At 39.7% G+C, this 24645-nt stretch overlaps 2 protein-coding genes across 2 annotated transcripts; both read right to left on the bottom strand.

Annotated features, from left to right (window-relative positions):
• Positions 1–537: 537 nt before the first annotated feature.
• Positions 538–9661, bottom strand: LOC131256578 (probable serine/threonine-protein kinase PBL17). Its single transcript, XM_058257479.1, has 6 exons — positions 9320–9661; positions 6980–7311; positions 5050–5185; positions 4389–4525; positions 3310–3433; positions 538–1296 (listed from the first exon to the last, which is right to left on the bottom strand). The coding sequence occupies exons 1-6, from the start codon at positions 9354–9356 to the stop codon at positions 776–778; spliced, it is 1287 nt and encodes a 428-aa protein (XP_058113462.1). The 5' UTR covers positions 9357–9661; the 3' UTR covers positions 538–775.
• A 4233-nt stretch (positions 9662–13894) lies between these two features.
• Positions 13895–24591, bottom strand: LOC131256576 (aspartate--tRNA ligase 2, cytoplasmic-like). The gene is made up of 10 exons (XM_058257477.1): positions 23988–24591; positions 22446–22556; positions 21066–21179; positions 19717–20007; positions 19510–19620; positions 19258–19311; positions 18701–18780; positions 18453–18568; positions 16864–16978; positions 13895–14353 (listed from the first exon to the last, which is right to left on the bottom strand). The coding sequence occupies exons 1-10, from the start codon at positions 24537–24539 to the stop codon at positions 14227–14229; spliced, it is 1671 nt and encodes a 556-aa protein (XP_058113460.1). The 5' UTR covers positions 24540–24591; the 3' UTR covers positions 13895–14226.
• Positions 24592–24645: the final 54 nt, after the last annotated feature.

Here is a 24645-nt window from a genome sequence, read left to right as displayed (position 1 = left end):
ATTGTGAGGCATAAACAGATTGTAGGTTGTAAGGCTTGAGTTTTGAGGTCAGAGTTCCATCATTGCTTCTCCACCCAGAATATTGAAATAGATCAAAGGAACATTGGTTCATTTGAATCTAAGGGGCCTTCTATGAGTGCGTGTTTTCATCTTGTCCTGGAATATTAACCACCTCATCTTTTATTGTGTCAAACAACAAAGGAACTCTTTTCTAGATATCATTGGCAGCATAAATTCTGGTAACGCCTTGAATTCCCAAAGGTTGTTCCACTTTCTTTCTACTGTTGAAAGTGGGTATTCATGACCTCAGAACCCAGTTTTACAAGATTCACTTGTCATCAAGCATTCAGCACGTCCGTTGTTTCCTGTGTAGAGTTGCAGAATTCTACTCATGTTGCCGGTCACATGTCATGATCTTGCGGCTTGTAGGGCCTTCAGGCTTTGAGCTTGTTTCTCCTGGTAATTAAGGCCAATGTGGTACTAGTATGTTGTATGACATATTTCCAAGCATAGTGGACTTTTTGGTTGTCACCAATAGAAGTTGTAAAACCAGTTTTTAATTTGAGTCTGGCTTGTACATTAGGGAGAAATCTGATGCAATTTGCACATCCAAATTCCTAGTTCAATATATATGAAAGAAAGGGAACAATTGATTGCTTTGTATAAAAATTCAGAGCTTATGCAGATCAATCTCATCTATAGATGCTTGCTGACTACCATTTCTTGCTGAAGGCAATTTTGTTTCCTGAGGTTTGACATCCAGGAGACTGAAATCTTAAGGGCTGTAAAGATCAGAATCAATAGGAGGCTTGCTTTTGCTCCTTCCATGTGCTGGTTTGGTCCTTTGATGTGTAATACGTTCTCTTTCATCCTGAATCTTTCTTGGATGTTGCTTACCTTCTGCCTGATTACCTGCTGTGATTGTGCCAACCTCATAAAGTGTCACAAAGCCACCTCCACTCTGGATCAATGGATCTTCCTGGCTGCCTGCCAGCGTTTGAAAAGTGTCCAAGATACCGACTACCTCACTCATGGTAGGTCTCCCTTTGGGGTTTTGGCTGAGGCACTGGTAGGCCAAGGCGGCCACCTTTTGGGCAGCTTTAACTGAGTACTGGCCTTCCATTCTTGGATCGAGGATCTTCATCAACTTACGGTTATGGTTCAAGAGGGGGCGGGCCCATTCAACCAGATTGTGTTCTCGGCTTGGCCTACTCTTGTCCAATGCTTTTCTTCCAATGAGCAACTCAAGAAGCACAACTCCGAAACCATAGACATCACTTCTAGCTGTTAGATGACCTGGTCACAAGAAATAGATGGTTTAGGCTGTAAATTGTGATGCTTGAATACCAAGTAGGTTTGACAACTTGGTTTTCTCTATTAATCAAAATGTAATTGAATAAAAATTCCATCTTGATCTTACTGTAAATGTGGATGGTATGTATGACACTGGTAAGAACAATAGATTGTTCGAATAACTAGTGGGCACTTATATCAAATTGTTAGATTTATGGCAATATTTGTTTCTTCAGTCTCTAATCTTTTTGGTCTCTCATGCTACATGAAGCTTAGAATGCATGTTGATGTTGGGCTTCCAATCATGCTTTAAGCATGTGCAGTGCACAGCCAATCATCTTAGCATGTTTAGCTACAAGCTATGTTAATGGTTGGCATCCAACCTCATAAAACCATTGTGCCAGGATGTTTGTGGAGCTGATAGATATATTGACAAATATGCTGTTACACGTTATATCATGAAAAACTGTATCCAAATAACAAGAAATTTCTTTAAATCATATAGATGATAGATACAAAAGGAGAATACAGCTAAATTAAGATTTTTCTCATGCCCCGTTTGCTGGCATGCCTTGAACATGCATGCACCAAGGGAGTTGAAAAGAAAATGAGATAATAACACAGTCAACGCTAATATCTGAATGCATGATAGGCTATACCTGGTTACACAAGTGGCTGTGAGCGAAAAAACTTTGTGCAATCGGTTTTTCTGCTTGCTGAAACTTGCCGATATGAAACTCAAAAAGCATTTAAAATTGATTAAAGGGTTAAGGAATTTAGAAGGTATGACAGTATGCTAGGCCAATGCACAACTCTATCCACAAAAGGCGGCTGGACTCCTGTAATTTACCATCATTTAAAAAATGTTGGTGACATCTCCTTGCATTCAGGACCTGCATGCAGCAATCTCCACCTCCCAAATTGTTGATCTCATTGTGTGAGGAGCATATCTATAAAATGAATGCTATCAGGCAGTTCTAACTTCTAACCATCCAATTGACTGTTATCAAACGGTTGATCAGAAGTAAAACAGTCAGTGGTCCGAATTCCAAGGGCAACTTCAGATGGTAAATGTAATGTTCTCAGTGTAACTTTTAGGTGCACTGCATCTAAAGTTGGGTCAACAATTTGGATGGTTTACATTGTCATAAAACTATGCTTTGTGTATGGTTGAAGTGTGACCACCAATTTTTTAAATGGTGAACTAACTATAATGGGAAAGCTCATCAAAAGAAACCTAATGTTTACAATTGTTTCACCTCCCTCTGATGCAACCAAGCCCTTCCCATATAGTTTTTTTTAATCAATACGTGTGGGTCCAACATGTCACATGGGTGGGCATAGATATTTTTACTTTTACCTTCTTTTTTTTTGAAAAAGAAAGAGAAGCGAATGACCTGAATATCCATGCTTAAAAGTTACTATGAAGTAACTAAAAGGGGGGTGTTTTAGTCTTTTCACCCTTAGTAGGGTTTATTTTGTAAGGGTGAAAAGACTAACCGATTTATAAATTCTTCCATTTTAGTTACTTCAAAAAAAAAAACAGCTTTATGCTTGGATGCATGGAATTATAATAATAATTACTATTATCATTGTTTTCATTGTCATGTATTTTTGGCATTATTACGCTTAAAATTGCTATAGTTAGATTTTCTTTGCTTGGAATAGGATAAGAGGGGAAAATGTGATCTCTAGTTCTTGACTAGAGGGTGGTTGGTTCTCCTCACAACCTATACTTTCTTTTTATTTGATTCATTTACATCCCTTTGGGTTGCATCATCCTGTCTACCACAACTCACGTACTATTTTATCTATCTACATGTGTTGCATGTGCTAGCTCTACTTGTATAAATAATAAATGAAAATAAGATATTACACTTGATATTTTGTTTCAATAAACCTATTTTCCATATCTCCTACACAGCACATTTTCAGTTTTTTTTTTTTGGTTTTTTTTTTTGAAATTTTTTATTTTTTATGTGGGACCCAGCGGATTGGTCTTCTCAACAGACTTGCCTGTCATTACATACTCTGGAGCAGCATATCCATAAGTACCCATAACCCGAGTGGAAACATGAGTTTGGTCTCCCATGGGCCCGTCTTTTGCAAGTCCAAAGTCTGAAAGCTTTGCATTGTAATTCTGCAAGGTTGGGGCTTAACATTAGTTGATGCAATGATGACTTTCTAGGACTCTATTGGAGAAAAGAATATAATACACAGGAAGCACCAAAACAATCTCTTGAAAAACTACCAAAAGGTTTTTGTTTGAACTAATATTCAAAATTACTGGGTTTTCATTGGAACAGGTATTGTTTTTTGCATTGATTCATTAGATTGTCTTTTCTCTAGGTATGGACACCTTTATAACCAAAATGACTATCTACAAAGGTTTTGCATCATGGGAGTGGTACATAAAAAAATAACGTTAGTAGCGTGGATGACTGTATTACAAAAAGATAAAAAATGATTTTTTTAATAAATAACAATGTTATTGCAAAAACTAAGAAGTACAACCATTCAAGGGGGTAGAGAATGCCTGATGCAAAAGGTTCTAAGAAAAATTCCTTGTGCAATGCCCAATGGCTACCCTATTGGCCTTGGAAAGTACATGATTGGTGTAAAGATTATAGTCAACTGCTTGATTCATCAGTAGATGGAAGGAGATTACCCAGGGATTCATCTATTTTTGTTTCCATATGGTTATTGAAATGCTGTTTTGAAAAGAAACAAAATCTGCCAATGATTTCTGAACCTGCCAGACATCAAATTAGCAAGGTTGGAGCCACAAGGGCTGGAAAATTCATGATTGACTAGGAAGTTTCCTTCTCTCATTTGCCTAGAGGCAAATTCTGCTGCGGATGTGCTCGCTAAAATTGGGGGGAAGCAGGGCTGAATTGAATTTTTTTTACAGCAGATGGTGTGTCATCTGTCTTTGTAATTGTCCAGTTGCAGCACCATGCTGCCTTGTTCTTTTATTTCAGTCCTGGCTGCAGTTCGTTTCCAGGCCCTGTTACTCCTTGTTGTTTGTTGTTTTCTTATCAATAAATTTGCATTTATGCATTAAAAAGAGAGAGAGAAATGGAAAATAGACGAACAGAATCCAGCAGGATGTTTGATGTCTTGAAGTCACGGTAGATGATTGGCCTTTCTGCTCCATGAAGAAAGGCAAGCCCTTTCGCTGCACCAAAGGCAATCTTCATTCTAGTAGACCATGGAAGTGTAGCAGATGCCCCTGTGAACAAAGCAAAAAAGAGATGAACCAAGTGTTTTACTTGAATCTGGCATTGGGCTCTATCAATTTGTGCACCTTCGGGATATAACAGAATATTCTTATGGTGATCTGAACCACCCAAATTCTGAAAACAATTGATCCTTTTTCTATTGATGAGATCCTGAAAATTGCAAATCTTGCTTCCTTTGAAATACCAACTTTGATTGCATTCATATGTTTTATAAGGGTGCATTTGGAAACATCAAATATCATCAAATTTCAAGATATTTGGTGCAACCAAACACACCCAATATGGAAAAATATTTATATGTTTATTTGTATTCAACTGTTATCATGTCACTGTTGGTTTGTCAGGTCTGGCGTGTTGTATACATGGTATGCTTGTCAGACGCTGATACCTAAGTTAAAGCTATTTTAGGAAACTCAGTATATATAGGACTAAAGGATGAGCTTTCATTAAATTAAGTAACAGAGTTGGACATTGATAGAAGAAATCTAAGTAACAGATTATTTTAATCACTTACGTCGGAAAAGTTGCTTTTCAAGGCTTCCACGGGCCATGTATTCATAGACCAACAGTCTGTGCTCATCCTCACAGCAGTAGCCAATTAATTTGACAAGATTTGGGTGACTAAGCTCCCCAAGATAGTTGACCTCTGCCTGCAAAAAAGTGAAAGACTATGAATACACACCTTACAATTTCCATATAGAGCATCAAATCATTATAACAAAAAAAAAAAAAAAAAACATCATAACAAGCTTGATTACTCCACAAGATTCCACATGTCTGTTATCAGTGGTTCCTAGATCCAACAAGGACGTAAATCTTCTACAACAATGAGTTGCCATGCTGGCATGTGTCAAACACAGGTTCATGTGCATTTAAGGCATCACACAGCTCCAGGAAAACCCTAAACTTATCTTTTCACTTAGTGTTTGGTAGTATTTTTAGTCTCAGGCAGTTTTAACATGGTCCTAGATACATTGTCTTTATATGTTATACTTTTCTGACTTAATGCTTCTGTAAACGGCATTTTTTTTGTTGGTATTTTCATATTGCAAATGAACTTGCAGGATGTTGGGTTCTTTAGGTTCATTTGTCTATCTGTTTCTTTTTTTTTTAGATACATTAAGGACGTGTTTGGTTTTCCAATTTACTATGTAATGCAAAGTAAATGAGCCATCATTATCATTTCAAGGTATTTGTTTTAACAAGAATTATGGCTCGTAAATCGAAAGTCAAATACATTTGTAAAGAAAACCACTAAAGGAAATTGTAATCATTAAATTTCTACTTTATAAAATTATCATTTTTACAGTGATTTCTGCTGAAACAAACAAGGTAGCAAACTCATCATTGCAGTCAAATGTAGGTGATGTCACCACACAATTACAAGAGCAAGTAATCATTACCCATTTCCAGCCATTCACCATTTTAATTGGAAAACCAAACACACCATAAGTAAATAAGCTAGACAAGTTTAAAAAGGGTAGGCCTGCAGCTTGGGTTGGGTGAACCCGAACTTGAGTTCAGGTCGGGTTGTCTAGGTCCTTGGGTTGGGTTTAGGTTGAGCAATTTGGGTCAGGTTGGAAATTATCACATGTATTTGGGTCGGGCCGGTTGGGTCAATTATAGTGGAGTTCGGGTTGGGTTTGGATTGGGCACTTCTTGTTGGAATTCAGGTTGAGTTTGGACACTTCTGGTTGGAATTCGGGTTGGGTAAGGTTATGGGTTGAGTCCTCTTGATGTCGGGTTACGCTCAGTTTGACTCCCAGCCAGACCCATCAACCTGAGCGCAACCCGCCTGAGTTGCACCCCTAATAAAGGGTTAAGAACCTGTGCTCATGGAGAGTTCTCCTTTAGGCTTTTGTGGTGTGTATGCATGTGCACATGCTCATGCAAATGCTTGCATGTGGATGTTTCATATGCTATTCCAACTGCTATTTCTTGAATCTGGAGATGTTTGAACTTTGAAAAACCTGAGGTATTCTTCTCCCCATTTGTTCAGTTGGATTTGGCTATGAAACCTATCTCTCAATTTATGAATCTATCCCTCTCAGGGTCAATAGGAAAACTTTTGAATTCCTTAAAATAATTGGCTGAGTAAACTTTGAAAGCCAGAGTTTGGACAATGTACTCAGACAACGACCCCGCCAAATCAAGCTGACGAAGCTGAACTTTGAGTCAAATTGCCATTCCCTCTCTCTGTACATTCTGATGTTCTGACATTTTTCTCAGCTTCTCTCCATGCAGGACTAGGAACAAGACAGGTTAATGTCTGAGCACATGTTGATTGATGAACTTAATTTTGGTAAAATCAATGTTTCAGATGAGTTGCTCCGAGAAACAGTTAATTCCATCCTTTCATGTCTATGAGCTTCGAGACTGTTCTCTTCATACAACTAATCAAAGAATAGGTAATAAGAGAATAGATTGCAAGGAGAGAGAATTACCAGCCATTCTCTATCGCCCTGGAAGCCCTCTGGATCAAGCTCTTTAACAGCAACTTGTGTGGGCTTGTATCCTGACCTAACATTCTCATCTATAAAGCCTTTATAGACGATTCCAAAGCCGCCCTCGCCGAGAATTTGATCTGGCCGGAAGTTCTTGGTTGCTAGTCTCATCTCGTTGTATGTAAAGATGTCAACATTGATATATCCGCTGACTTGACGGAAATCGTTGACATCTTTGGGAGTAGGTGGTGCATTTGCAACGTTGTTGATATTGGAAAGAATCGTATCCTTTGGTTTGGTTGGAGATGTAGCTGCTAGATGGTTTGCTTTAACTGGATTTTTATACCATTAAAAGAAAAAAAAGAAGAAGAAGAAAGCGAAAAAAAGAAAAGAAAAGAAAAAGAAAGCGATAATGTTTGTTAGAAGATCAGAAATTACAATTGTCTAGTTACAGAGTATTAATGCTCCACTATTTCTGTTGCTGACTGCTACTATGGGCATGGGCAATGCATGCATGAGAGGAATCGTATGGTCTGGCACATTGATAAATGTATAGTTTTCTGATGTGCATGATTATATACACATGGAGTCCCTAGTTTGCCAATCAGAACCGTTCATGTGATGGGCCTTGCTGCGGATGGGTGATGCCCTGGAGATCTTCAAGGCTAGAAGAACCTAATGAGTGTTGTCATATGTTCTCCATCGCATATGCTATTTTGGACCAGTAAACTGCTTAGGCCACAATGGCATATATGGTTATTGTGTCATTGGGGCTTATGCGGCCACACAGAGAAGTGTGCGACTGTATAAGCCATAGTTATGTGGTTATGCCATCACGCCATCACGTGCATAGCATGCAATGGCATAACCAACCAACAAGTAGATCTCTAACCAGTGGGACTTCTTTTTTTCATTTTCTCTCATTTTTGGCTTATAAATAGGCACTCCCACCCTCGTATTTTTACAACTGGGTTACTCTCTCACTCGCACACTCACTTTAATGCTCTCATCTCTCAATCTCTTAACTCTCTTACTCTTTCCCTTAATACACTCATTTTCTCTCACTTTTTTTAGTATATGCATTCATTTAAGCAGTTGTTTAGTTGACTAGTTATAATCTAATAGTCTCATAAAACTATATTTATATAAAATAAAAAAAAAACCATCTACCCTTGCAGTTTTTTTTCATAAAAAATTTTAAATATTTTTTATAAGTTTTCTTCTTTTGTTTTGTTTTGTTTTGTTTTTTAAGTTTGGGGAGCTGTGCCATTGCATAAGCGCACGGCTCCCTTGGGTCACACAGGATCGCTTATGCCATTTGATGACATTGACCCTAACACTTAGATGTAGCAATTCTAGAAATAGATGGTTAAGGGGGAAAATGTGGCAACTACATATATTCAACAGAAAAGAGGCCAAAATTGAATGGTTAGGATCATTCGTTCCGGGAGATTTTGGGGACTCCTTCCATCAGATGCAATTTGCCTATAACCCAGGGTAATAGGAATCCCCTGTAACCCTAACCTGTGGGGCCACTGTGATTTTGTGTTATATGCACCCCATCTATCCATTTCACTAGTTCATTTTAGGACATGAGATGAGGCAAATCCAAAACTCAAGTGCACCACACCACATGAATCAGTGGGGATGGAAACGCCGACTGTTGGAACCTTCCTGGGGCCCACCGAGTAGTTTATATGGCATTGAATCCCTTCATAAGACGCCGATAAAATTTGAACACAAATATCAGCCTGATCCAAACTTTTGTGGCCCCCAGGAAGATTTCAACGGTGGGCATTCAATCCCCATTGTTTCTTGTGGTGTGGGCCACTTGAGTTTTCAATCTGACTAATTGTTTACATTGCATCCTAACATGGACTGGCACAACCAATGGACGGAGTGGATATAACACAAACATCATGGTGGGCCCCACAACGTACGATTACAGGAGAAAGTCACTACCTCTCCAATCAGTGGGGCCTATGGCATGGGTGGCTTGGATCAGCTAACCATTGGCCCCATGTGTATGCAACCCTGCTTATCTGATCATCAGGACCCTACAATCCCTACATATATGAATAATGAGATGCTAGATGGTACTTTGATGCCTGAAACAGTGTTTGAGAAACCTATATTTTGTGGGTAGCGTACGTTAAGGTCTCATTGGCCTGGGGTGTAGGTTAGCAAATCGTCTTGCCAGTGTTATGGATTCTCGAAGATCCACCGGAACAGTTACTCCACAAAACATAGGGAAAATACAAGGATTGTGTAACCCGCGAGCTACAGAAATTTAAAAAAGACATAAGTCCCTGTAAGGAAACGGGAACGGAAACTAATCACCTGATATTGGTTCTTCAGAGCTACAATAGTTCCCCATGAATGTGATTCTAGCTCAATCTTATCCGTCGATTAAGATCTGACGATCAGGATTCTATGGGGATATAGAAAAGAAAGGCTCCTTTGAGCCTGGTGGTCACCACCTCACCGGAGCTCTGGGCCCACTGGCTCGCTGCTGAGTTTCTTCGAAAATGGTAGGGAAGCCAGGGGCCTGCCTGCTAGGATTTCTATCTATAGCCATGAAACTCGGTTTTTACGAAGATAGAGGATGGGTTTTGTGAGGAGCTGCACTAGCGTACTCGCGCACCGAGAGTCACAGAACTTTCAGCAGATCCACCCCGTCCATCTGGTACGCAGCCTCATCTTCACCATGGAACCCGAAAATCATGACCATCCATAGCTGAGATCAGACACGGGTAAGTAAAAAAAAGTTGGGATGGGACGTCCACCACTAGTTTTATGTAGGCCTACAGAAGTGTTTATACACCATCCAATCCATTCATCTGATGTGCCTCATGAGGATGAGAGAAATGCCAAAAAAATCAGTGTTCAAAAACTCAGGTGGTTCATACTACGTGACTTTATATGTTTTCATAATTCTTTGGGGTGGCCCACCTGAATATCTAATCAACCTGATTTTTGGGATTAAATAAAAAAAAAGGGATGATAGAATTGATGAACGGAGTAGATTTCATGAAGGTTAAGTCGTTTCATCAACGTTCGAGAAAGTGACCTCGGTAGCTACCACGCAAGCGTTTTTACCTTTTGTAAGCGTTGTCTTATTAGATTTTTAATTGCCTTGGAAAGTACCGTATTCAAAAGCACGACTACAAGGTAGGGGCACGCCGAAGAGAATGCCACTCAAGTTTGATGAAATTACGGAGAGATGCTGGGATGTGGACGCGGATTGCGTACTACCCCCGCCAAGCTCCGAACGGGCAGTTCTGTGGGCGGGCCCACCATGATGTATCTGTACATCCAAGCCGTCAATCCCTTTTCTTAGATTATTTTAAGACATGAACAAAAGAATGAGTCAGATCCAACGCTCAAGTGGACCACACCAAATAATAAGCTTGGTTGCATTAAAATGCACAAAGCATTAAATGTCAGTTGCATTAAATGCAAGAGTCATCTGTGGTGTGGTCCACTTGAGCGTTGGATCTGCCTCATTTTTGTGCTCATGCCTTAAAATAACCTGAGAAAAGGTATAGACCGCTTGGATGTACAGATACGTCATGGTGGGCCCGCCCTCAGAACTGCCCGTTCGGAGCTAGGGACGGGCGGGGTAGTACGCAATCCGCGTCCCCGGGATATGCTTTTCGCGAGTTTGCTTATTGGAGGAGTCGAGGTTGGTAAGATGCACGTGTCAATACAGAAGACGTGTGCGAGATTTGCGCCTTCCATCTGCTGGATATTGATATTAAGGCAAGGGAAATCAGACAACTGAGTAGTGGATGCGGATTGCCTGTCAGTGGAAATTATGTTGGCCCCACAGATATTCCCATGAGAAATCCACTCTGTCTATCAGTTTCTCAGGCTCCGAACTCATGTGGGCCACACCACAGGAAACAGTGAAAATGGAAACGTCCACCGTTGAAAAGTTCCTGGATCTGACCATCATCCAAACCGTTAATAAGGTTATTACCACTGGGATAAACTGTTCGCACGAATATCATCCTGATTCAAAACTTCTGTGGCCCCTACAAAGTTTCTGGCATTCAATCCCCATTGTTTCGTACGGCATGGTCCACCTGAGTTTTGGATCTCCCTTGTTTCTGGACTAATTTCCTTCTGTGAGCTTGAGAAGCGGAGTGGATTTCTCGCGGTGGGCCCCAAATCCAATGCAGTATTGTCAGACTGCATGAGATTTGGAAAAAAAAAAAAAAACACTAGTCTCCTTTGAAGAGCTCTGATTAGACACGGGGCATGTTCTGAACCATTCATTGGGTCCCTCTAATTGGGTGGTGTGGATTTGAGGTAGATGCCACGTGCATGGGTAGGGATCCTATTTAGATCTAATCGGAGCAGAAATGTATGGGCCTGATTTCAGGTCCGATTCATGATCTTGGCCCAGCTATCAGCCCTACAAAGCGTTTTTCAAAGCTGAAACTTTTGAAAATAGAAGATATTTATGCCGGGTCCAATCTGGGCCCAGCTACGTACTAGCCCATACATTATGTATTTACGCACGTGTCTGGCTCTTTACAGACTAATGCAGATTGCACTCGCTGCACACTTGCCTCACTCGTGCAAAAGAGGCACACTTTTACAAAATCCAATGACTATCCAAGAGTTTAAAAAACATCAAACCTGTCTGTCAATGAAGACTGTTCGTCTGTTCCCTTCTAGAAGCTTTTGTGTAGCTGTTAGTCATTTGATTAGTTTAATGGATAAGTTAAAACTTCCTTATCAAATGTACATTAGGTATTCGTCGTAATAGTCCCACCACATAGAAGAGAATCTTATCCAACCTATCAATTTCTACAGTCGAGGAGGGCATTCTCATTTTGATCATCCATTAAATGGATGGTCTAGATCCACCAGATTTCAGGTGTTTTAACAGTTATCAGAGAAAATTCTGCCTACCTTATTGTGCAAAAAAATAGCACATATCATATCATGGGGGTTCTAGAACTGGGTGATCACAAGATTCCAACCCAGGTATCATATTCATGGAACGTCTCATCGAAACTCGCTGGCCAGCATGAATTTTTTTCAGATCGAGTCAGCTCAAAATGAGATGTTTGCCAGCACACCGTACAGTACTTGACAAGACTTTTCGAGTCAGCTTGAAAACTCGGCCAACTTGATTGACTCACCACTGACTCGACCGAGTCACTTCCCACTCATCTGGCTTTTGTTTTTAGGATTCAAAAGAGAGCGGATTAGGTGAGATCCCGGCCACGCCCAAGACGGTGCGGTCCTTACAGTAGGGCCCCACCTTGATGTATGTATTATGTATCCACGCTGTCCATCCATTTTTACATATCATTTCAGGGCATTATCCTAAAAATGAAGGAGATCCAATTACCAGTGATTGACCATCTTACCATTAAAAGCTTCTTAGGACGCACCTTAATGTTTCCGTAGTTTTTATTTACCATCCAATCCGTTGATAAGGTCACATACGCCTGGAGAAGGATAAAAACAAATAGTAGCTTGATGCAAAACTTTTATGGCTCCTTAATGGTCAATCAACACTGTGTCTTATGGTATTTTACACATGATAATTGGATCCGTTTCATTTGTGGTATAATGCATAAAATGATATGGAAAAACGTATTGGAAAGCATGGATACATAATACATACATCAAGGTAGCCCCCACGGGTGAGGCCATGACTCTCCATTCAAAAAGGAGACCCATTGCACTATCATGTGCAGCGTACACTTTGTTTATTCCCTACATTTTTTAACTGCACTAAATACTATAAATTTAATTATCGACATGACATATCGGGTCAATTAAAGACGGGTCGAGCCTTTGAGTTGACCCGACCATAGTTCAAAAGCTTGAAAACTCGAATCGAGTTGATGTCTAGCTAGGTCGGGTCAACTCAAAGACTCCACTGAGTCTTTCACGAATTGACTCAACATTTTAATAATTGATTTTTTGAAATAAATGCATTTAAAACTGTTGAAAACCAATAAAATAATTAAAATGCCTAAACTATACACCACACATGATAGTGTAGTGGAAGCTCCTGTCTGTTTTTATAGATGAAGTTGCCTCTTGGAATTAATTTGGAAAGCATTTTTAGTTTTCAAAACAAAAGCTAGTTTACTATGTCGAGACCTGACTCGACAAGTCTTGTAAAGACCTGACCAAGTCAGGCCATTCAGCAAGTTTATATGAGAGCTCGAAATCCCACTGAGTTGAATTGACTAGGCCAAGTTTTAGAAATATGGACCCGACCCTGCTAGAAGCGACTTGAATGGAGTTCATGTACACATGCAGTTGACTGCTCACGCACAGGGCTAGTGATTCAATAATCTAAACTGAATAAATAAATAAATAAAGCAACTAGGACATTTAGAAAAAAAAAAAAGGCCAACGATATATCCAGATATTAACTTGAAAATTATTCAAGGTTTGAGTAATTCATTAATAATTATATATTTGAAAATTTAAAACTATTTATTAATCTACTCATTTTTTATTTTTAACAAAATTTTCCCAATAATATCCCGAGGAAAACCTCAAATTTTGAAATATCCCAAAAAATTCATGTACCTAGAAATCCCAAGAACGATATTTGTCATATGCACTATGCTTTTGTGTCTAAGTTGGTTATTTCAATTATATTATCTAGTCCCACGGTTTTTAAATGTACTAAATACTATAACTTTAATTATAAAAAAAATATCGATTCAAGTTGATTAAAGACTCGGTCAACTCTTCAAGTAGACCCGACCTGAGTTTTCAAACTATGGTGCATGTCCAGTTGATTGCTGTGCATGGAACCAGTGGTCTGTTGTCCAGACCGTCAATCTGTCAGGCCCACAGGAGATGGGGAATGAGCAGAAAAATCCAGATTGGAGATCCCAACTCTTCATTCTGCAGCGTACAAACAGAAAGTTGAGAACAAATAAATAAATAAAGCAACTGCCGATGTTGAACAAAACATAGGCCAAAGGTTAAAGGCTCACCATCTTCCAATATGGGAGATTTTTGGCGCATCTCCCACCCATGATGGGCGCCTTTAAATCAATTGATAAACTAAGATCATTTTGGCATCTAAAATAACTATATTTGGGACTCTAGTTTGGACCCCAAAAACCATTGTAAATCTCCTTTTCTTTTTCTTTTTATTCTTATTTTTCATTGCTTCTACCCTCTAGAAGGCCCAGAGACAATCCGAATTACTGGTCTCCCCCCCCCCCCAACCAGAAAAAAAAACTCCGTTGAAATTAGGGGGCTAGCCTGAGTGGGTCGCGTGGGAAAAGTGATGTTTTGCGGATGTTGTTCAGAGCACAGAAGAGCATTACCACACGCTCCAAACCCACACCGAAACCACCATGTGGAGGGACTCCGTACCTGTTAGAAATAAAAATTGTAAAGACATAAAATAAAGATTAATTAAGCAAACCTAAGAAATTAGTAGAATATCCGTTCTGTTCAAGTTATAAAGTCTTCAAAATGAACAAGTAAAGATAACCAAAAAAAAAAAAAAAAGGAAAATAAGCAATCATTTGGGAGAGAGAAAGAGCAAGAGAGCCATTCAAAGATGAACAGTAAGTTAGACAATTTACTGACTTCTAAAACAACAATGATAAAGGCACCAATAAGTACTGATAATTACGATAATTGGAATCGGATGGGTGTTGGGAAAGCAAAGACAGGTTTCCTCACTTGAAACGTTGGTTGATTCATTAACATTATTAATACCTTTCATGGATTTCTAGCACTCAGATACAATGACCAAGAGAGTGTTGAACCTATGATTCCAGTTGGTTATGCATTAAAAGAGAAGTTAATTTGTGATGATGGTCTCTCTCTTTTCCTTTCTTCTTTTTTTTTTTTTTTTCTCTTTCTTTCCCAGGATATAACTATTTGAGAGAATAGGCATTATATGACCCTCGCCTCGAGGACATGCAGTGGCCCATGGTTCGTCAATCCAGACCACTGGAATGTTGGATCCCATCATAGATAGACCGTATCCTAAGAATCACCCAGACTAGAAGATCCTAGCCATCTTCTGCATTTCTCTTCCTGACACTTGCCGGTGTATACGTAATAGTTGGGGTGGTGATCTCAACGTGAGCTTCTCCATTAATTTAAAAGACAATACTGAATTGATAGGAGAAAATCTATAATGATGATGATAACGAGATGTCCCAGGAAGGAGATTTTGGGACATGGTCTATCAACAAGAGGGGCCTGACAGACCAAGCTCCACATGGTTAGATGACCAGAAGACTATCCAACCCCTTGGTGAGTGTTCTTCCCATTCAAGGAGATGGGAGTTACCTCTTTTCTAGTTTAACTAGGGTTTTGGACACTAAATGAAATTCTCTGAGAGCTTTGCCACGTGAAGCTACTGCAGCCTCACCGCAATGGACTTGTCTCTAGAATATTTCAATTTCATTAAAAATTATGACTTTCGCTTGATAAAGAAGAATTAGAAATGAAAGGACTGGTGCTACAATGGTGGTCATCATAATCATCATCACCATCATTTGAGCCTTAACCAACTTATTGGGGTCAGCCACAAGAATCCTGATGAGGACATCCGGGCACCATTACGAGTATACCAGAGAAGGAGGCCCCCAGGCCCAGCATCAGTTTCGTTATGGATGAATGATGACTACATGGGGACCCGGGGACCGAGCTGAAGTCCCCACATACATATATCGGTGCATCTGACCACATGGGCTGCTATTGGTAGACCATCCGACCATTGGTTTGCGAGGAGGACACAATCGGACAGTTAAATGGCTTGGAGAGCATGATTGGGTCATCCGGGCCACTTATCACAGTCCATCTTGAGTGTGGACCTTAGGATAGGACATTAGGACTTTTATTTGTGGGGAGGTGCGTTAGGAAAAAGAAAGTGGCAGTCTATCTTCTCTGAGGTTCTCTGGGCGGTGTGGGCTGAACGCAATAACCGTTGTTTCAGAAACCTCTCTTCTTCAGCAGTTGCCATGTTCTCGAGGGTTTTTGGTTTTATTTAGGGATTGGGCCCCTTAAGGCCAAGGTGGTTTTGTTTTGTTGGAGTGCTTGGATAGTTTTTTTGTCTTCTTCATTTTTCTCTTTCTTCGGGTTTCCCTTGCTTATCACTTATTCTCCCAACATCTATAAATTTATCTTTTAAATCTTTATCTACCAATATCCCCACCCCATTTTCTATTGTTGTCTTTTCCTATATACTAAAGCTTACATCCATCGATTTCTATAGCTTTTGCCCCTTTCCACTTGGTCTCCTAAACGCAAGCTATGTTAACTTTCCTTCGTTTCATCATATATACCAACTCCATACTCTTACCTGTTAATGTTCCTATACTCCACTCAGCAACATGAATCTTGTTCTCCTGGACTTACCTTTTTTACCCACACTATCCAAAATGACGCAGGAACCCTTGCTTACTTCTCATGGCAACGATGTGATGTTGTGGCGTGTTGCTTTTAGGGAAGCCCTAGCCAACCCTTAGCCATTGCTCACCATACCCAAGTTTCATGGAAGTGCGTCGCTTACAAGGAACACTATAGCATGAGTTTGGAAAGTCATATTATTCAGATACATGTTGGAAGTTTTGGCGTAAATTTAGCATCAACTGCCAACCTGACGCAACCCTCCTTTTATCCAGACTGGGGACTAGCAATGAGAGTATAAACTCCCCCAGATGCAATGTAGTAGACTATTATATAGGTTGATTATAATCAAGAGTCATCTAATAGTCTATACAATGAACAAGTTTACAATGGTGGTAGTAAGGTTTTAAAAAAAAAAAATTATTACTATTATTATTTTTATGGTCTAGGCAAGAAAAAGGAAAAGAAAAATCCAAGGGATGGAACATATAGCAAAGAAGGGAGAAAAAGCACACCTGAAAGAATCAATGTATGTTGATATAGTCTTGACATCAATACCGCAGGCCTCTGCACGGGTAGCCAAAAACTCGGGTACATGTACGCGTTGAGCTCCTGAAATGATCTCCTCACCTTCGAGAAATAGCTAAAAGTTAAGAGGAAGAAAATAATCTAGCATTTCTAGTGTTCTTTAAGAAAAGATTTTGGATCTTTCCTTTCAAACAGTTAAATGCCACATTGGCTGAGAAATTAACTAAAAAGCATCCCTGCTTTATCACTCAGATAGTAGGACTATAAAAAAATAAAATAAAATAAAATATAGTTCCATGGCATGAAACTGAGGGTTTTAGTTCGGTGTAGAGATGGGGATGTGGGCAACACATGCGTGTTTTAGACAGTCCAAGAATAAATAAAGAATGCAAGGATATGCTGCATGCAACTTTTTGTACGTCTGAAAACCCCAAGGAGCAAGAAACAACCTATACCAGTATAGTTGTATAAATAAACATTGCAACCTTCAAGTGCATGAAATAATCCAAGCTATTCGAGTGAAGAAGGAAAACTAGGTGCCTAGAAATAAGCATATTCGGCAAGGGCACGAACAATTAAAGAATACAAGGATATGCTGCACGCAACTTTTCGTACGTCTGAATACGCCAAGGAGCAAGAAACAACCTATACCAGTATAGTTGTATAAACAAACATTGCAACTTGCAAGTGCTAGAAATAATCCAAGCTATTCAAGTGAAGAAGCAAAACTAGGTGCCTAGAAATAATCATATTCTGCAAGGGCACTCCATATTTTTTGAGAAATTGCTGCACCGCTTGTTGTAACCATATTGAAAAAGACTTTGGATGGCAATTTGGACAAAATCTGAACAATCCCTATGTTTTTCTTGGTTTGTATCATAGCTTAGTGCAATCCTACTGAAAAAGATACACATTTTCTTATTAATTGATACTCTAGGGGCAATTTAGGTAGATGATGAATACTGCAATTCTCCCCCCTGCCATAAGCTGTAGTGAAAAAATATTCATCTATGGGAAAAATATTTTCTGGTTGCAGTTTTTAGCTAGCTTTTCAGTGAAGACTGCAATGATTACTTTTGGGTGTTTGCTTTTTCTACAATGAATACCGGTCAGGAAAAAAAAAATACCATGGTACCCACTGGTATTACTCCAAACCAAACAGCCCTTAAGTAATAATGCATCTTTAAATATTATCATACAAATTTATGGATGTGTCAATATATCAGCTCTGTCAAGATTGCCATGTCTGGCACTTCATCTGTCTCACACCCAAACACTGTCCTTGCATTACTAATGAAGAGAAATGCATTTTTATTATGCCTAGCTGCAGGAATTTGTGCAAATGCAAGAAAATATTCAAAAGTGTTGCATGATCATATATGCACGTGTCTGCAACTGGACATACTGAGACTCACAAGCCTTAATGGGGGTATACAAAACACCTAAATAATTAATGAAGAAAGTTGTATTAAGGAACCACCATGAAATCAGAAAGAAGCAAGTTCTTGAATGCCAGTATCAATCCGTATTTGATCTGCAGGAATCACATATTCACACAGAATCATGAGTTTCTTACCTCGAATGAAAACATCGAATGAGTTACTATAAGCAGGGTCATCATAACATGGCATGGTGTAGAATGGTCTAACAGCCAATGGATAGCGATGAAGTATGTAGAACTCCGTGTCATACCTAAGTTCAGAATAAAAAAGTCAACTTTTTGTCTGATGATTATTGCTCCACTTAAGCGTGAAAAATAAATGGGTATCCAAATAAGGTGGTAAAGAAAGCTGCCAAAGAAAAGGGAAAGAATAAACAGCTCACTTCTCCAGAACAAGCTGGCCCAATTTTCTCTCTGATTCTGTATTTAGATCCCCCAGAGGATCAACTTCTACACCAGCTTCCTATGGAAACAAGTCACATCAGCATAGTTGGCATCAAGAAATGCTTGTCAATAAAATAAATAGAGGTCATTCCTTTTTTCTTTTTTCATTTCAAAACATAAAAGACAGCTCTCGAACATTTGTCAATGTGAAATTTGAGACACCTTATTTTATCCATTTTTCTCCTTTAAAAAAATAATGAAACTTTTCCTAATTGAAGAATACATGAGCCAAAGATACATCATGGAATTCCAAGTGTTTATTCATTCTTGGTTATTTCCTATTCATGCATGGAATATGCTAATCTATAGATACTAGCATTTCTGCATTCAGGCATCTCGAGGTTTGCCTGACAGCAACAGACATGTCAGCATTCATGTTAATAAATGCCAACTTAACAAATCAAGGCATGCAAGAGAACAGCACTGATCCAAAGCATGCAAATTTTCTCGATGATGTACAGAAGAGAAAATTAGGATGCCCACAAAAAATACAAACCTTAAGCATTTGAACCCCCTCTTGGAAAGTAAGTCGTAAAGTCTTCCGCAAGTACTGTCACTCCCAATAAAACGTCAACAATCAGAACCACATAATGTGAAAATAAGAATTACTTGTATATTTTCAGCTGGAAAAAGGAGTACTCATTATGACATCCACAGATGATAACGAAGGCAAGCTGATAATGTCAAATGAACTCAACATCAATATCAACCAAACAAAATTTTTGAAACTCAAAATGAGCATACCAACCTTCAAAGGTTTGAAAGGATACTGCTTTCCAATTGCATCAAGTTCCTTCTGGCATTTTTCATTCAATCTGTCAAACATTGTCACGAATAAGCGGTCCACAATGTCCATGACCTGCATAAATACAGTCAAATCCTCACCACAAGAATGGATAGTTTACATGGACTGACTCCCGTAGCTCACCAAAAGAAATTCAAAATCGAACTTAACCTCAAAATAGTGTTCCTCAATCTCCATTTCAACATCAAGACCAGTAAACTCACACAAATGCCTGTGTGTGTAGGAGTCCTCTGCTCGGAAAACAGGACCAATCTCAAAAACACGCCCAAAATCACCACAAATCGACATTTGCTTGTGAAGCTGAGGTGACTGTGCTAGGCAAGCAGGCTGCCCTTTGTAGTCCAACTTGAAAACAGCTGAGCCACCTTCACTTGAGCCTGCTATCAACTTTGGAGTATGGATCTCAACAAAGTCCTCGGATAACAAAAACTGTCTGAATATCTGCCATCACCATACATGGATCTAGATATGTTTCCAACTAATACGAAATTTTCATAAGCAAGAAAATAAATTAAATGAAAAAAGTGAGGGGTTTTGAAATAAGAACCTGACGGGATGGGATGGGAATAATTTCCAGAAGATTTCCACACATGCATACAGTCAAAGTCATACATACACACCGATAGAACGAGAGAAGCCTTATCTAAGTTGAAACAGGGATGCACATTGAGCAAGTCTCAAGGAAAGGTAAAAATGATTTTTTTTTGTTCTTCTTCTTTTTTTATTGGATGATACAAAAGAACCTTAGAAACATACAAATCGTGTCAACTCAACGATTTAATTTCAGATTTGCAACACATTTCAGAGAGGCTAATATATCTGGTAAAAGTTATGAAGGTCATTTCGAAGATGATAATGCCCTGGCCGATGGTGTTTTGATTCTTCAAGGCCCGTGGTACCTGTGCAAAATTTCTGTGGGCTCGGGAAGAGATAAACTTGCCTTTATAGGATTTTTGCAACCACACATTTTAGACCTACTTTAGTTACTTAGAGCCATTCTGAATGCTTTTTCGTTGAGGGATTATTTTGGTCAGTGATCACTGGAATGGAATCCATGCATCTCCAGATGAGTAGTGCGGCTGGTCATGATGCCCTTGACCCAGAAGTTACCCAGGAGAGAACTAGTGGGGGTCTCCTACTGGAATAGTGGAGCAGATTATGGACGCCATTTAGAGCGACACTCTAGGGATTCTGACAATAAGGACCAAGACCACAAAAAATAAAAATAAAAAAATCCATGCACAGAGACCCAAACAGGTGTTCAGGCCCTTTGAATCATTTGTGCAAAATGGTGGATTAATAAGAGATGACCTGTGAGTTAGTTTTATTTGCTCAGGCTGGAGTGCAGAAGGGAGTCCAATTTTTTTCAGAAATGATGGGTTTCTCTAGAACGCAACCTCTGTAACCATGCATGCCTTGAGTAGGAGAAAGCATCCGAATATAAAACAACCACCAAAAGTTCTAAACAGACAGATTAACCCAGAAGTATATACACTTACATTTCCAACTTGAGATTGAATTCGGAATATCCCTTGATTAGCAGTTGTCCGCATGTCGAGAACTCTATAATTTAAACGTGTGTCTTGAACAACACTGACAAGCAGTTCTCCAGCCTACAACCATCAAACTACTATTAAACGAATGGGAGAGAAGGATTGATTGGTACATATGAAGCAAGGAACAAAAGGGAAAAGAGAAAAATCATCATCAGCCTTGCCCCCAGAAATTTGGGGTCGGCTTCTAAATGGAAGATTGGCAGAAGTTCCACAATGGCTGACCACTTGGACACCCAACTTTCCTCTTTTACCAAGCTCTTGGAACCAACCATGGCAAAAGCTCACATTGACACCACTCACATGCCAACATGGTCCCACCCAGTATTGATCCCCATGCCAATTATTCCTCAAGTCCCAAAGGGTGACAAGCAAGCAAAGTAGGCCATGGAGGTTTTTTTCTTTTATTTTCATTTCTTTTTCTTTTTCTTTTTCTTTTTCTTTTCTTTTTTTTTCTTTCTTTTTTTTTTTTTTTTTTTTTTTTGGAAGCCTAACAAGAAATTTTATAAAAAGGCGCCTAGATGGTGCCAAAATTACAACCTAAGAAAAAAGAAAAATTACAATCATCCACTGATTTGATATAAGAAGCCCATTCAAGCACAAAAAGATGAGCTTTCAAAAAAACTTCCTCTCCCTTAAGAGATGCATTGTGGAAGCATCTCCCATTTCTTTCCCCCCATATAGCTTATAGGGAAGCTAAAAAGAATAAACTCCACAAAATTAAAGCGATTCTTCCTAGGCCCACTCCATCCCAAACCAAGAATGAATCCCCTACCGACTCGGGCATCACCCAAGCCATATCAAACAGTTTGAAGAAACACTACCCCACATTTTCCTCGCAAATGAGCAATGAATAAAGAGATTATCCACATGAAACACAAAGCACCCACATGAAAGGTCATGCCCAAGTAGTTGGTTGTGGATAGCAGGAAACAAATCCATGATTTTACCAACATGAATCACATGCCAATTGGAGCAGGCCCTACACTCCACCTTAGCACAACCATTGTGCGCTATGCACAGAGGGGAATTTGAAAATGCTTGAGTTCTAGAGATACAGTGCCAGAAGAAACTGTTGAGCATGAATAAGGGATTTTAGTCATTCCAATTACCATACTCGAAGAGCCTAGATTCGTTATTTACCATCACTACCTCCTCATGTAAGGATTGGGTTTATAATCGTTTGTCTTAAAAATTAGATCTTTTCCTTGGAGCTTTATTTACATTGTACATAGAAAAGCTCCCAATTTCAACCTATATATATATATATAGAAAACCACTCGATAAAAGCCAAAAGGGGGGAAAAACTCATTAGAAAGTGCATACCTTCTTAGCATCCTCGATTTCTTTTTCACTCCGAGCAGCATCCTCAATATTGATAGGCAGATTCGGCACTGCTTTGCTGATGCAGTAGATTTTTCTTACTTGTACCTCCACCTGCGGAAAAAGTGATGCAATTTTGAAATCTAAGGGTCATCCACCATTTATTTAAGTAAAACAAAAGCAGAGTGGAATAATGCTGATTGCCACTGATGGCAAGAACACTTGGTGAATTGACCCAAGGCTGAGAAAAAGAACAAACAAAAGACCAAAATGGAAGCAGCCAAAGTAAGAACATACAGAGAAATAAACTTCTGATCCCAAGGTGGGAACAAGAAATGGCTAAAAGCATCCAAACTTTTTTCTACTGGAAGAACCATATGATATCCTATGGTTGTGGTTAATACTCAAGCACGCATCAACACAAATGCTGCAGACATACCCAATCCAAATCGTCCAACTTGAAGGCCCCACTGCGAATGGGGCATAAGACCAAAATCACATTGATTGGAGGATCCAACATACATGTTGCAGACATGCTTAATCCAAACAGTCCAACTTGAGCACCGCCATGCGAATATGGTGTAGATTAAAATCCCATTGCTAGGAGGATCCCCACCAAGATAGACCATTGGCTATAAACTGGACAGTTAAAAAGAAAATGATCAACAGTACAAATTAATATGGGCAAGTACCAATTGATGTGAACATTAGCATAGTCCGGTCGGTTGCTAAGATTTGTAAACAATGGGGCCCACAATTTGGATGGATTATATTGAATGCGTGCCTGCCGGCTGCCACGTGCACAATAGTTCATGCATGACTATGATCCACTATACTCTGCAATATTTCTAGGCATTGCCCTCCAAGTATTATGTTATGTTACTTTAGGAAAGAACAGAAGTAGAGATTAAGACTACTTGCTAGATGTCCTCTTTGCTAGGATTTTTTCTTGAAATCGAATTCAATCCGTTGGTGCACAGATCACCAAACTCGTGATAGTAATACGCAATAAGCACTTGGCTAGTGTAAAAGGTCTCTTTACAATGACAAACATACCGGGCTCAGCTGAACTAGCAACATTTTTAGTACAAAGTTCAGACCAGCATTCCATAGAGGATGTCACCCACTTTGTAGTGATCCAGACCAATCATCTCGCAATCCACACCTATTTGGACAGTCCTCGCACCAAATTGCTGGCTTGCAAATGGATGGCAATGATAGATATAGCTGATGGTCAAAGATGATTGGGAAAAGCTCACCAATTAGATGATTGATATGTTCAATGGAAAATAACTTCAGTAAATTGCCCATCCATAACATGCCCCACCAGATGAACGGTCTGGATTACTGAAAAGGTGGGGCCCACCATCCAAACAATGCCAATAGTTCAGGCCAAGCATTGCTCTTAGCCAAAATTCAAGTATTTAAATCATAATAAAATGGAGCATATTGTATACAAAAACAAAATTCTTATATTTCCCTACTTTTTTAAAATCAACGTGTGTGTGTGTGTGTGTGTATACACCCACAGAATTACAGAATTACCTGCTGCGAGGCGCCCTTTATCTGAATTCCAGGAACGGTAACGATTCCTTCGATATCCACGATCGACTCCCTACTCAGGCCAGCAGCGAACTTAACCATCTGCCTACTGACAAGCTCCTGAGTGACAGTAACGACGCACTGGACCGTGAAACCCTTCCTCCGCAGGACAACGAACGCCACGTTCTTTCCAACGACTCGGATCGTCTGGGCCCGCCCACGGATCAGAACCTGCTTATCCTTCAAGTCCTCAGTTAACGAATGGATATCAGTCCAATTCCGGCCGCTGACCGCCTTCGATTGGAGGTCGACGAGTGGGGCATCGCCGTAATTTATGGAAAGAGGGTCGGCTTCTTGGGAATTTGCAGACAATGCCGCAGTAGCAGCAGCTTCTTGCTGACGCTTCATGGCTTTCTCAGCTTTCAAGGCCTCTTTCTTTGCGGCCTTTTTACTGATGCTCTTTCCTTCTTCTAAGGGTGCGGAGGAGGAGCCGTTTAAGTTCTCAGGAGGAGGAGGAGGACGAGGAGGAGGGGTAGTTTGGTCATTTGACGCCATTTCAGTCTCCTCTCAAAAGGTTTCGGATTCGGAGTGGAGAGAATAAGGAAATGGCAGGAGCAGCCTTTATTTGACGCTACTATTTCATTAGGGAGCGGATTAGCTG

The sequence above is a fragment of the Magnolia sinica genome, chromosome 9 (assembly GCF_029962835.1).
Source record: "Magnolia sinica isolate HGM2019 chromosome 9, MsV1, whole genome shotgun sequence".
Taxonomy (NCBI): Eukaryota; Viridiplantae; Streptophyta; class Magnoliopsida; order Magnoliales; family Magnoliaceae; genus Magnolia; species Magnolia sinica.
This window is presented reverse-complemented; position numbering and strand designations above follow the sequence as displayed.